At 43.7% G+C, this 12,320-nt stretch overlaps 1 protein-coding gene across 1 annotated transcript in view; it reads right to left on the bottom strand.

Moving 5' to 3' along the window:
• IGSF5 (immunoglobulin superfamily member 5) overlaps nucleotides 1-11,310 on the bottom strand; it is a 32,387-nt gene extending 21,077 nt beyond the window's left edge. The window contains exons 1-4 of the mRNA XM_063180899.1: nucleotides 11,126-11,310; nucleotides 9,091-9,288; nucleotides 1,592-1,912; nucleotides 155-463 (exon numbers count right to left, since the gene is read on the bottom strand). Of these exons, the coding sequence (XP_063036969.1) occupies nucleotides 155-463; nucleotides 1,592-1,912; nucleotides 9,091-9,148 (688 nt within the window). The 5' untranslated portion in view covers nucleotides 9,149-9,288; nucleotides 11,126-11,310. The remainder of the gene's footprint in view (nucleotides 1-154; nucleotides 464-1,591; nucleotides 1,913-9,090; nucleotides 9,289-11,125) is intronic.
• Nucleotides 11,311-12,320: the final 1,010 nt, after the last annotated feature.

Genomic DNA, 12,320 nt, shown 5'->3' with positions numbered 1-12,320 from the left:
CCACCTGTACATCATGCTGTGACTCCTGGCCCCGAATCCCACACCCCAGAGGATTTCACTGGCAAATAAACAACTTTCTAGAGCAAAACCAACCAGAACAAAACACACAGCCCTGAGCACAGGACCGGGAAAAGCACAACAAACATTCACTTACCCGTGGCAGAGTTGTCAAAAATAAGAGTTACAGATGCATTCTGAGGGCTGGGGAGTGCTTCTATGTCAGCTAAACAAGTCAAAACCTCCGTGTCCCTCGGAGTCAGAGTTAAGGTGCTCAGGGCATTGTGGAGGCCATGGGATCCTGGGCTTTGCTGGGTGACATAGCTTGACTTATCAACCCAAGAGTCATTTGTCATCCAGGCAATGTCTGGAGCTGGAGCCCATCCTAAGGCTTCACAAACAATCTCAATTGTTTGGTTGTCTTTTACTGTTAAGGTGCTATTTTTGATGAGTAAAGATCCATTAACTGTGGGAGGGAAAAGATGTTTTTGTTCCTTCAGAACGTTTCGCTGCATTGCTTTCCTGCTGGTGGTTTTTAAATCTTATCTCGCTACCCAGAAATAGCTATGCCTTGAGATATGAAGTGGAAAACAATTATTAATACAGATACACCACATGCATGATGGAAACATGCAGATATTTCAGCTACACTGGCCCATTACCCAATATGCTAAAGCACAAGTCTCAACTTTCAGTACCTTTCCAATAAAAAGCAGGAAATTGCACTTTTTGGACATCTTGACACATATCCAGCTGGAGGACAACATAGTGAAATAACAGTGTGTCTCTCTAAGTTTTAAATATGCTCAGGTCATATAAGAAGAGATTTACAGGTAGGTGATGAGATCAACACTGCACCAAGTCCCTCCTTGACAAATGGATGGTGCCTGGTGGTGAGATCCTGCTTTCCTGGCTGCAGGATGATAAGGAATAAGAGATGGAGCAGGAAAAAACAGGGGCAGTTAAAACCTCTGTTATTGGCACTCTGAATGTGACTCAAACCCAATCAGTAAAATGAGGATGAGGAGGGCAGGAGGCCAAGGATGGGAAATGGGAGCATTGTGCTCCTTCCTAGGGATAACCTGAGCAATTCCTCAGAGGATTCCCTGAAGTGCAGCACAATAAAACAGCTTTTTGCTGGTGGCTGTGATGCTTCAGGTTTGAGCTTTTCTGTTTTTCAGATTTTGTGCTGCTTTAGTGTGTGGGTCTGGGTTCACATGATGGGATGCTGAGTTCTCTGCACAGAGCAGGGAGACAAAACAATTCCTGCTCCAGCTGGGCACCAAGGACAAATGACCCAAATCTCAGCCCAGGAGCACAAACACCGTGGGCTGGAGAGAGAAAAACAAGCAGGGTGGGACTGCAGGGCTAAAGCTGGAATGGGACAATGAACTGCAAGGTGCAAATGGAGCAGAACTGATCCCAGGGACAGAGCCCGTGCCCGGCCGTGCATTTTGGGGCCATTTTGGTTCATCTTGGGTGCAGCCCTGGCTGGGCTCTGGTGCTGCCCAAGGTGCATCCATTTTCATAAATCCCTGCTTTATTCTTTAGCTCTGTTCTAGGTCAGCCTTCCCAGGGCATCAGCCATACACACCTTGAACAGAGAGGAAGGCAAAGTTGTTCTCACTGGGCTGCTGGATGCTGCACTCGATCCTGCCAGAGTCACTCAGCTGGGTGTTGTGGATGATCAGCTCCGAGGTGAACTCATCCCCAGTGCTGTAGTTCCTGGAGGTGAAGCGTTCTGTGGTCTCCACAGAGCCCTGGGAGCTGAGCACAGTGAGCACAGGGCTGCCCTGGAAGAGCCAGATGATGACTTTCCATCCTGCAGACACCGTGCAGTTGAACCTGGCCTCAGAGCCAGCCAGCACCGTGGCGTTCTCAGGGCCTTTTGTGATCGAGTAACAAAAGCCCAGACCTGTGAGGGAGCCAAAATCAGTCCATAAATACATTTACAACACCAGCAGAGGTGTTGGATAGTGTAAAACATCTTAACCAGTTCAGAGATGGAGCTGTGCAATCTATTCTTTCAGATTTTTAGATTAAGTGCTTTTCTTTAAAAATGCCTTTAATTATTTTGTCTCTCCTCCTCTCACTCCAAAATCACCTGTTTCTCTTCAATAATTCACTGACTACCATTTTGCCGACAGAAAAATCCCGTTTTAACTAGGAAAATACATGAGTTGCCTACACTTTAAATAATTAAAGGAGTGTGTAACCAATCCCTTTTCCATATCTTGCCACTGATTTTTTGCAGCCCCATCAGTGCTCTTTCCCCTGTTCCTCAATCATTCATCACACACATTGTCATGTATTTCTTCTAAAGCCCTCCTAAAGGCTTTCTGCTATCCAAGGTGTGCTTAAACTCATTAGTTTTAACTCCTTGAAAGGCAGTGTGAATTTTGGCCAATATTTTTTCAGAGCTGAAAGCTCCCAACAAAGTCACTTTGTTTTCCTTTCCTCCTCACAGACCCAGAGCCTCCCATTGCCAACTCCACCAATTGCACAGGAATATTTTGAGTCCAAGCATGGACATTTCCCTCCTGCCAGGGGGATCTGCTCACCAAGGGAATATTCCTGCTGTGGTGCCCCAGTGCTTCCAGCTGAGCCCTGCACCATGACAGCAATTAGACACTGCAGCCCATGGCAGTCTAATTAAAACCCCATGCCAGCCAATTTGGCCTGAGAATAAGTGCTCAGTTATGTTCCAGGAGAAAGGAAGCCTGAAATGGTCGTCACTCCCTTGCTAAGAGTATTCAGGGCAATGAAGTAATTTTTAAGGGTTTTGTTCACACCAGGTTGGTTTTTAGGTAGTTTATTCATTAATGGATTAGCTATAAATTATAGAAAAAAAATTCAGTCAGCAGCTGATGTGAGAAGGACACACTGTATTTTTCACACAACAGGGGTGTTTGGCGTTTATATAAATACAACCAGAGCCCAGACTCGGTGAGGACATTGCAACCAGTGCCTCAGTGAGCTGCTCCCAGGACTGGGGTCTGGAACCTCATTGCTCCATTGCCCAGAGCCCTTTGCAGTTCCCAGCTGTCACTGTGATATTTTCTGAAAAATCCCTTTGCCAGGATTTCTTCTCCTGGGAAGATGAGAAGCCTCAGCTTCTCCATGTTTTACTGCTCTGGAATGTGGCCGGGAGATTGTTTATCCAAACATGTAAATGGTTTTGAATTAATGACCAATCACCATCACCTGCGTCAGACTCTGAGGAGTCAGTCACAAGATTTTATTATTCATTTTTGTTAAGCCTTTGGATGTATCCTTTCTCTTTCTTTAGTACAGTTTTATTATAGTATTAATATCATATCATATCCTTTTATATTTATATATAAATATAATTATATTTTAAAATATATATTATTTATATAAAACATCATAAATTTTATATAATATAAATTATATTTTATTATAGAATATTACTTATGTTTATATATTAATATATATAATATTTTATAATATAGAAATAGATTTATATAATATATAGAAATATATATTATATATAAATGTATTAATATAATTTATTTACATTATATGTTTATATATAAATATAATTATATTTATATAATATGTTTTATAATATATATCTTATTATAGAATATATATTATGATATAATATATTTTATATAGTATAAATTATATTTTATTATAAGATATTATATATATTATAAAATATATACTATATTTTATAATATATAAATATATTTATAAATTAGAAATGTAATGTAATATAGTATAGCATAATATAGTATAGCATAATATAGTATAGCATAATATAGTATAGCATAATATAGTATAGCATAATATAGTATAGCATAATATAGTATAGCATAATATAGTATAGCATAATATAGTATAGCATAATATAGTATAGCATAATATAGTATAGCATAATATAGTATAGCATAATATAGTATAGCATAATATAGTATAGCATAATATAGTATAGCATAATATAGTATAGCATAATATAGTATAGCATAATATAGTATAGCATAATATAATATAGCATAATATAATATAGCATAATATAATATAATATAATATAGCATAATATAATATAATATAATATATCATAATATAATATAGCATAATATAATATAGCATAATATAATATAATATAATATAGCATAATATAATATAATATAGCATAATATAATATAATATAATATAGCATAATATAATATAATATAATATAGCATAATATAATATAATATAATATAGCATAATATAATATAATATAATATAATATAGCATAATATAATATAATATAATATAGCATAATATAATATAATATAATATAGCATAATATAATATAATATAATATAGCATAATATAATATAATATAATATAATATAATATAATATAATATAATATAATATAATATAATATAATATAATATAATATAATATAATATAATATAATATAATATAATATAATATAATATAATATAATATAATATAATATAATATAATATAATATAATATAATATATCAGCCTTCTGAGAACATGGAGTCAGATTCTCATCTCTCACCTCGTCCTGGGGACCCTCACAAACACCACACCCAGCCCACATTTAAGCCCAGTACATCCAACCAGGCTGGTGCCAGGGATTGTTCTTTAATATAAATAGCTCCTCTCTTTCCTCCCACCTGCTGCAGGCATTTTCAGACTTCTTTGTTTTGCAGGATTGTGCAAACCTCGCTCTCCCTGGCTCTGTGTATGGCTGACTCTGAGTTCTGTCATGTTTACAAAAACCTCCACAAGAATTTTCCACCTTCCTGGATTATGTTACCTCTGCCATGCCCCTCAGTCTGCTGAGTATATCTGTGTGTGAGCAACAAAACATTAAATGAAAAGCAAACTTTACCTACTGATAATTAATAAAGCCAGATAAGATTAAGTAAATCATATTTCTGTTCAAATTAAAACTTACCCACTCTGCCCCTCTTAATGCAAACTGTTCTCTGTGCACTTGGAATTTATTTCCATGCCTGTGCAAACACTCTGCTTTTTCAAGGAGCTGTGGTCTGCCAGGGCTCTGAATAAATGGTTCAACTTTCAGGACAATGCTTGCTGTTAATTAATCTTTTAAATTTATCCCTAAACAGGAATAATCAGTGATCATTGGCTCCAAAAATAATTGGCTGTGTTGCTTTTGCTTTCTTCAGGGCAGTATAGGCAGGTAGGTATGAGTTAATCATTTATCTGTGATAATTATTTTTTATCAGTCCATAGGTAAGGAAGGATCTACATCTCCTTCCACCAGCCATGTCTGCTGGAGCAATAAATGACATTTCCCTGATTGCTGCCCCATGGGGAAAGGTCCCTGAGCCCTGCATGGGGATCCTTGGGGAGGCAGAAGGGCTGAGGAGTGGGACATCACCTCTCCTGCATTTAGCTCCCAGCCCATGAAGGAGTTCCATCAGCTTTCTCCACCTGTGGCCTGAATGGTTCTGGTGATTTCTCCTCTGCCTCTTTATCTCCTTGCTCTTATTGTTTGTTCTGCACGTGGAGTCCTGAACCAGCAGCGTGTTCCATTGTCCAAGCCGTGCACAAACAGTGACAAAGTCACCTGTGGGAGGTCACAGAGGACATTCGTGGCACAAAAGGGACCTAAACCCAGCCACCAATGCCTCCAGCCAGTGCTGGACCTTGCCTCATGCACTGGGGGGAAAAATGTTAGCGCTGCTTTCATTTGCATCCCGCTTCAAAAATACCTTGCAGATGGTTGCTTTTAAACAAATTAAGGGCTAGATTCTCATTGCACTTTACAGGAATTACGTGTTCAGCTCTTAACAGCTGCTTTAGCATCTGCTTCCCCCCACAGCAGCAGGGAGAGATCCCACCCAGGCAGAGAGCAGGGAAATGCTGGGCTGGCTCCCCGATCACCCCTGGGCTGAGGGAGGACTCCTCCTCTGAGGCACATCACTCAATGTCTGCAGAGCAGTCAGCAGGGGTGAAAATTTGCTTAAATGAAGCGTTTATGGTGTTTCTGGTGTCCCAGGCGCCTCCCAGCAACACAAACCATCTCCTTTGTGAGCTGGGGTTTTCCCTCCTCTGCCACACAAATTCCCTGTGACACCACTGCAGGTGGTGAAGAAATGAAAATGCACCTTGTGCAGGATGGTGCCTGCACTGAGGGAAGCTCATTTGCCATAGAGCCACCCTTGCCCATCATCAGCAATGATTTTATTCCACCCTTGAACGAACCCCAAAGGACCTCTCTCCCACGCTGGATTTTCAACAACAGGGGCATTGAGACCTGGCTACCTCCTCTTCCTTGCCTCCTGTCCTCTGCTGGCTCTGCCTTTCCTCTTTTGTGAGTGACCTATTTGGATGCAGCACAGGGAAGGACAGGATGAGCTTATCCTTTTGCCATAATGATTCCTCTTTTTTTTTTTCAGCCTCATTATCGTATTTCAAAATAATCTCCCCCTCTCCACCCATATTGCCCATCCACAAACACTGCTTTTCACCCTTCACTTTTTGTATCCAATATCTGCCTTTCTCCCTTCCCTCTCTGCTCTTTCTGTTTGAATTTCTACATCTTTTTTTGTTTTTTCCTTCCCAGTCTCTTTGTAATTCCTTTTTCTCTTCATTCTCCTTCTCATCCCACTTTGCCTCCTACCTCCCCTTCCTCACCACTGGCCCACTGCTCCAGCCACAGCTCTGCTATCAGCTGTTAAACACACAACAATAAATAAATAAATAAATAAATAAATAAATAAATAAATAAATAAATAAAATTTTAAAAATTAATAAAATAAATACATAAATAAATAAATAAGCACCTCAAGTTTGTCTCAAAACCCAAGAGCCCCGCAGCTGAGCTTTTTGAAAACCGAAGTAGGTTAGAGCTTGTCAGAGCCTGCAGCGAGGCACTGGCTCGTTCACTTGTGTTAACAAGAATTTTTAAATGCTTACAGGATGTTTCTGTCAAGTAATACCAGACTCCTGATGCTCAGCAACTCGTTATTTCCTCCCACCTGCACACAAACCTCTCCACAGCCCCCAGGCTTGTCTTCCTCTCTCCTCTCACTCAATGTTTGACAGAAATCCCTGGTAGAACTTCCCAGTGCTCAAAAAAATAAGAGATCCAGGGATTTCCTGAGCCAAAAATTGCTTTTTTTGTGGTATTTTCTGGGGTCCTCATCATGGGAAGGAAATGATGAATCTGACTCCATGTTCTTAGAAGGATATTATATTATATTATATTATATTATATTATATTATATTATATTATATTATATTATATTATATTAATACTAAAGAATAGAGAAAGGATACAGACAGAAGGCTTAACAAGATCCTAATTAAAAACTCCTGACTTTCTCCCCAGAGTCCCAATACAGTCTGACTGTGATTGGTCATTAAGTCAAAACAATTCACAGGTTGGATAAAAAAAAATCTCCAAACCACATTCCAAAGTAGCAAAACACAGGAGAAGCAAATCAGATAATTATTGTTTTCCATTTTCTCTGAGGGTTCTCAGCTTCCCAGGAGGAGAAATCCTGGTGAAGGGATTTTTCAGAAAATGTGATGCTGACACTTCTGCACCTATGGATCTACCCTTTATGATATTTGTTTCTAGGTTTTTTCAGCCTGTTTATAATTTGATATCCCCCACAGCCAGTGACCATGAGCTTTACTATTTAATGACATGCTCTGAGAAAAGAACAGTCTTTGATTAGCTTAAATCTGATACTTTTAGTGGTTACCTCAAATTCTTGTTACGAGAAATTGTGGATAATCATTTCACCATTCACTTCCATAAAATTCATCTTTTTAATACATTTTTACCATTTATTCTTCTTTACAAGCAGGAAAAAGATACCCCTGTCTAATGAAGCCTCCTCATCCTTCCCTCCTAGGCAAGAGGGGCTTTGGATGCCCCATCCTGGAAGTGTTCAGGGCTGATGGAGCACTGAGGAACCTGCTCTGGTGAAAAATGTCACTGCCCAACCAGGGAGGCTGGAACTGGAAGATTTTTAAGGTCTTTTCCAACCCAAACCCTCCAATGATTCTTTATTCTCTGCCTTGGAACAGCTCCATCACACTTTGTAGCTTTCTCAGTCCTGTTTGTGATGGAAGGGTTAACAAAACAGCAATATCTGAGATGAAACTTTTCTGTGGATTTACATCATGCCAGGTTTCATTTTACCTGCCCTTGCTGAAGACATTAAATGGTGAAATTTTCTCTCTTTTTCAGCAATTTACTCTCTTTCCAAGACATCTATTATTTTCTCCACTAGACACTGCATTTAAGAGATGCTTTGCATTAGATGCTTTTTCTGCCTTTCTTACTTACAGATCTGACATCATGACATTTTCTGGCAAATCTTCCTGGTCCCTTTTTGGATTGGCTGCCCTAAGTAATTCTGCACTGCTTGCAGAGTCTGCCACCTCACAGCTCCCTCCTCTTCACCAGGTTGTTTAAGAGCTTGTTGAATGCCACGCATCCCCGTGCAGCTCCGTGCTCAGAACACTCCGTGTTTATCCCTGCGTTGTGTTTCCTTTCACTATCAATCCATGACAACACCTTTCCCCTCATCCCACTGCAGCTCATTCCTGTCAGAGCCTCTTAAAACTCCAGCTAGACTGTAATTAAAAAAAAAAAAAATCAGCCTTGTCTCCATTACCCAACTAGTCACTTAATATTCACTTTTCCTCTAAAGCTTTGCCACCAAGACACAGTTAATCTGAATTGACTTTGAGACTTGTGAAATGTGAATTGGTGGTAAAACAGCAATGTTTTTGCATTTGCATTTACTTCTGGAAGTAAAAACCAGCTGCTGATGCTGAGTTTTCTACAGATGCAAAAGCAGTCCCAAAAAGGAGGAACAGAAAAACAAGTAAACCGAAAGAGGGCAGCCCTCCCACCTCCTCCCCACCCCACATTCTGCTCAGTCCTTCACACTCAAGCACACTTTAGGTTGTTCAGGCTTGAAATACAAACATCTCCTTTCAAACAGTTGAAATAATCAGCCTGAGCTCATCCCCACGGCCATTTCCACCACCCTGAAATGAGAGCCCACATTTTATCCCTGCTGGTTCATCTCACAGGTTATGAACAGGTCCTACCTGGCAGCGAGGCAGTCAGGATGAGGGGGAGCAAAATGCATTTCTGGAAGCTCTCCATTGGAGCATTCTCTCCTGGTCCCCGAGGCAGGAAGCCACCAGTGGTCACTGCATGCTTGAGAGGACAGAGCTGAAGGACAGAACTCCTGGAGAAACTCAGGAATGAGTTTGGGTGCTGTGACGAGGGTGACTTTGTGTGACCTGTTCCACCAACAAGGGGAAAAGATTAAATGAGGGAGGGTTTGGAAGCAGAGCAGAATCTTTCCTCAAATAACTGTTTTTAAAGACACAGAGGAACTTGTTTTCAGCAGAGAAACCTCCTCCTGCAGATCTCCCATTCCTCAGCCCCTCCTGCTTCAGCACTGACAGGGCCAGGGCAGCTCCAGCTGCATCATTAAAGTTACCCTTGAACAATTAGGAAAAATAATTCTCTGAGCTGCTGCACTTGTGGGGATGAGAAACATCAAATCTCCCCCCAGCTGCCCAGACTGAGCCCTCAGAAAGGCTGAGAATGCAAAAAAAAGATCCCCAGAGTTATTCCTCAGAACCTGAGAGTGCCTCCTATATACCCCACAATAAACCACCTGCAGCTCTCCACTGTGGTCAGAAATAATGCACAGATTCTGGGTGTGAGACACCACCTGACTCCCATATTTTCTGCTTTTTCAGTGCTTGTGATTCACTTGTCAGATATTCTCCTCCTCCCCCTCAAAATATGTGGGAGAGGCTTTGACTGCGCTTGGTTTACAAATTCCTCATCTGGGCCACTGAAGCTTGCCTTTGTGAAAGGAACCCGGGCCAGGGGATGTGGTTTTGTGGCCAGACCAAATTTCTTGTCAGGAAAAGTGTTTCTGACTGCTGGGGTGCTCTTTGTGGCAGCTCTGTGCAGGGCATGACAATTCAGTGTCACCACAGGGACACCCTGGGTTCTTCAGCACCAGGAGGTACCAGAGCTCCACTCCCTGCTGCAATCTGGCAGGCTCAGCTTTCATTTCCATCCACATTTTCCCATTTTCATCCACATTTTCCCGTTTTTCAAGCTTTCAGTTTACCCTGGGAACCTTCAAGGTTCCCTGTCAACTTAATCAACATTTTCAGCCAAGCCTGTGGGCTGATTTCTTCACCTGTTTGTTCAGGTTTTCCTGGTGTGTTTTAAAAGGTTTTGGGGTATTTTTATCTCCATATTTTATGTGTGGAGGAGTCCCCAGCAGGCAGGTGGGGAGGGAGGGTCACTGTGCAGGGCCTGCAGGGATTTCTCTGTGCTCTGTCACTGTCACAGCTCTTGGCTGTCACACACAAAGCAGTCAGGATTACAGGAGCTGGTATCATCTGTCACACCAAGGGAAACAGCCCGAGTAAAGCACCAGGGAACAAATCCAAAACACAGGGCTGGGTCCTTTTCCAGGAAGCTGTGACACCAAGCAGGATTTCCAACCAGAACAGCAGCCTTCATACCCACCCTGACCAATCCAAAAGCAACCTGAGCTGGGCAAAGTTTTACATGGTGAGGAATAAACTGGCAAGAGCATTGTGCCAAATCCAGGACAAAAATCAGTCAACAGCTTGGGGTGAAGTAAAGCAAGGCAGGAAAGGGAGGGATCTATAATATTTTGTTTCACTTGGTTTCAAAATGGACTTTCAAAGGGCTGGGAAATACAATCTGATCCCCAGATGAAACAGGATATTTTGGCTGAGGATGAATTAAATGCCTGGGTTTGTTTTGGGCTGCTTTTCCCCTCCTCTGCCGGCGCATGGGTGACTCAGGTTGCTCTGAGCCTGCTCCCTCCCTCATCCACGACACAGGCAGGGGATAACAACAATAATCATCCCCTCCAGGAAGCAGCTGGACCCAGAGAGGGGCTCAGCGCTTTGGGCACCCCACGACAGACACCAACCCCAAATGCCAGGAAGCAGAACAGCAGACAGAGTCACAAACCCCTCCTGCCACCCAGGGCAGCTCCGTGCTGAGGCAGGAGCAGGGAAAGGGGCTAAAAGGGTTAAATTATCTTCCATCCGGGAAGCAAATCCAGGGCTTTACCTGGATCATATCCCTGGTGCTGAGCTCTGTCACCGCTCCCCTCTGACGGCAGCTCCGGCTCCCGCTGCCCACAGGGGCCTGAGGGGATCCAGGGGAGGGTCCCGGGCCTGCCCGCACCTGTGTCCCCAGGAACGTCCCTCGGGTGCTGGGGACGCTGTCTGCGAGGGAAGGGAGGCCGCTCCGAGCTGTGCCCCAGCCGCAGGCCGTGCCTGGCACTGTGACACGCAGGGATGGCCTCTGCCTTCCCCCGCCCTGTGCCTGTCAATGTTTAACCGGCCCGGAGGAAGTGACACGCACGGTGACACACGGAGCCAGCCCTGCACGGTGACACACGGAGCTGGCTCTGCACGGTGACACACGGAGCCAGCCCCTCACGGTGACACACGGAGCTGGCTCTGCACGGTGACATGGAGCGAACTGAGTCCCGCACGGTGACACACAGAGCCAGCCCTGCATGGTGACACACGGAGCTGTCTCTGCACGGTGACACACGGAGCTGGCTCTGCACGGTGACACATGGAGCCAACAATTCTGCATGGTGACACACGGAGTGAACTGAGCCCCGCACGGTGACACACGGAGCTGGCTCTGCACGGTGACATGGAGCGAACTGAGTCCCGCACGGTGACACACGGAGCCAGCCCCGCATGGTGACACACGGAGCTGTCTCTGCACGGTGACACACGGAGCTGGCTCTGCACGGTGACACATGGAGCCAACAATTCTGCATGGTGACACACGGAGTGAACTGAGCCCCGCACGGTGACACACGGAGAGAGCTCTGCACGGTGACACAAGGAGCCAACAACCCCACAGGGTGACACACGGAGTGAACCCCGCATGGTGACACACGGAGCCAGCCCCGCACGGTGACACACGGAGCTGGCTCTGCATGGTGACACCCGGAGCGAATTCAAACCCGCACGGTGACACACGGAGCTGGCTCTGCATGGTGACACACGGAGACAACTGAGCCCCGCACGGTGACACACGGAGCCAACAACCCCGCACGGTGACATACGGAGCCACCACTCCATGGTGACACAGAGAGAGAGCTCCGCACGGTGACACACAGAACAAACCCTGCACGGTGACACACGGAGCCAGCCCTGCACGGTGACACACGGAGTGAGCCCCGCACGGTGACACACAGAGCCAACCCCGCACGGTGACACACGGAGCCAGCCCCGCATGG

Source organism: Melospiza melodia, chromosome 2 (genome assembly GCF_035770615.1).
Source record: "Melospiza melodia melodia isolate bMelMel2 chromosome 2, bMelMel2.pri, whole genome shotgun sequence".
Classification (NCBI taxonomy): Eukaryota; Metazoa; Chordata; class Aves; order Passeriformes; family Passerellidae; genus Melospiza; species Melospiza melodia.
Note: the sequence above shows the minus strand (reverse complement) of the source record. Positions and strands in the feature narration are given on the sequence as shown.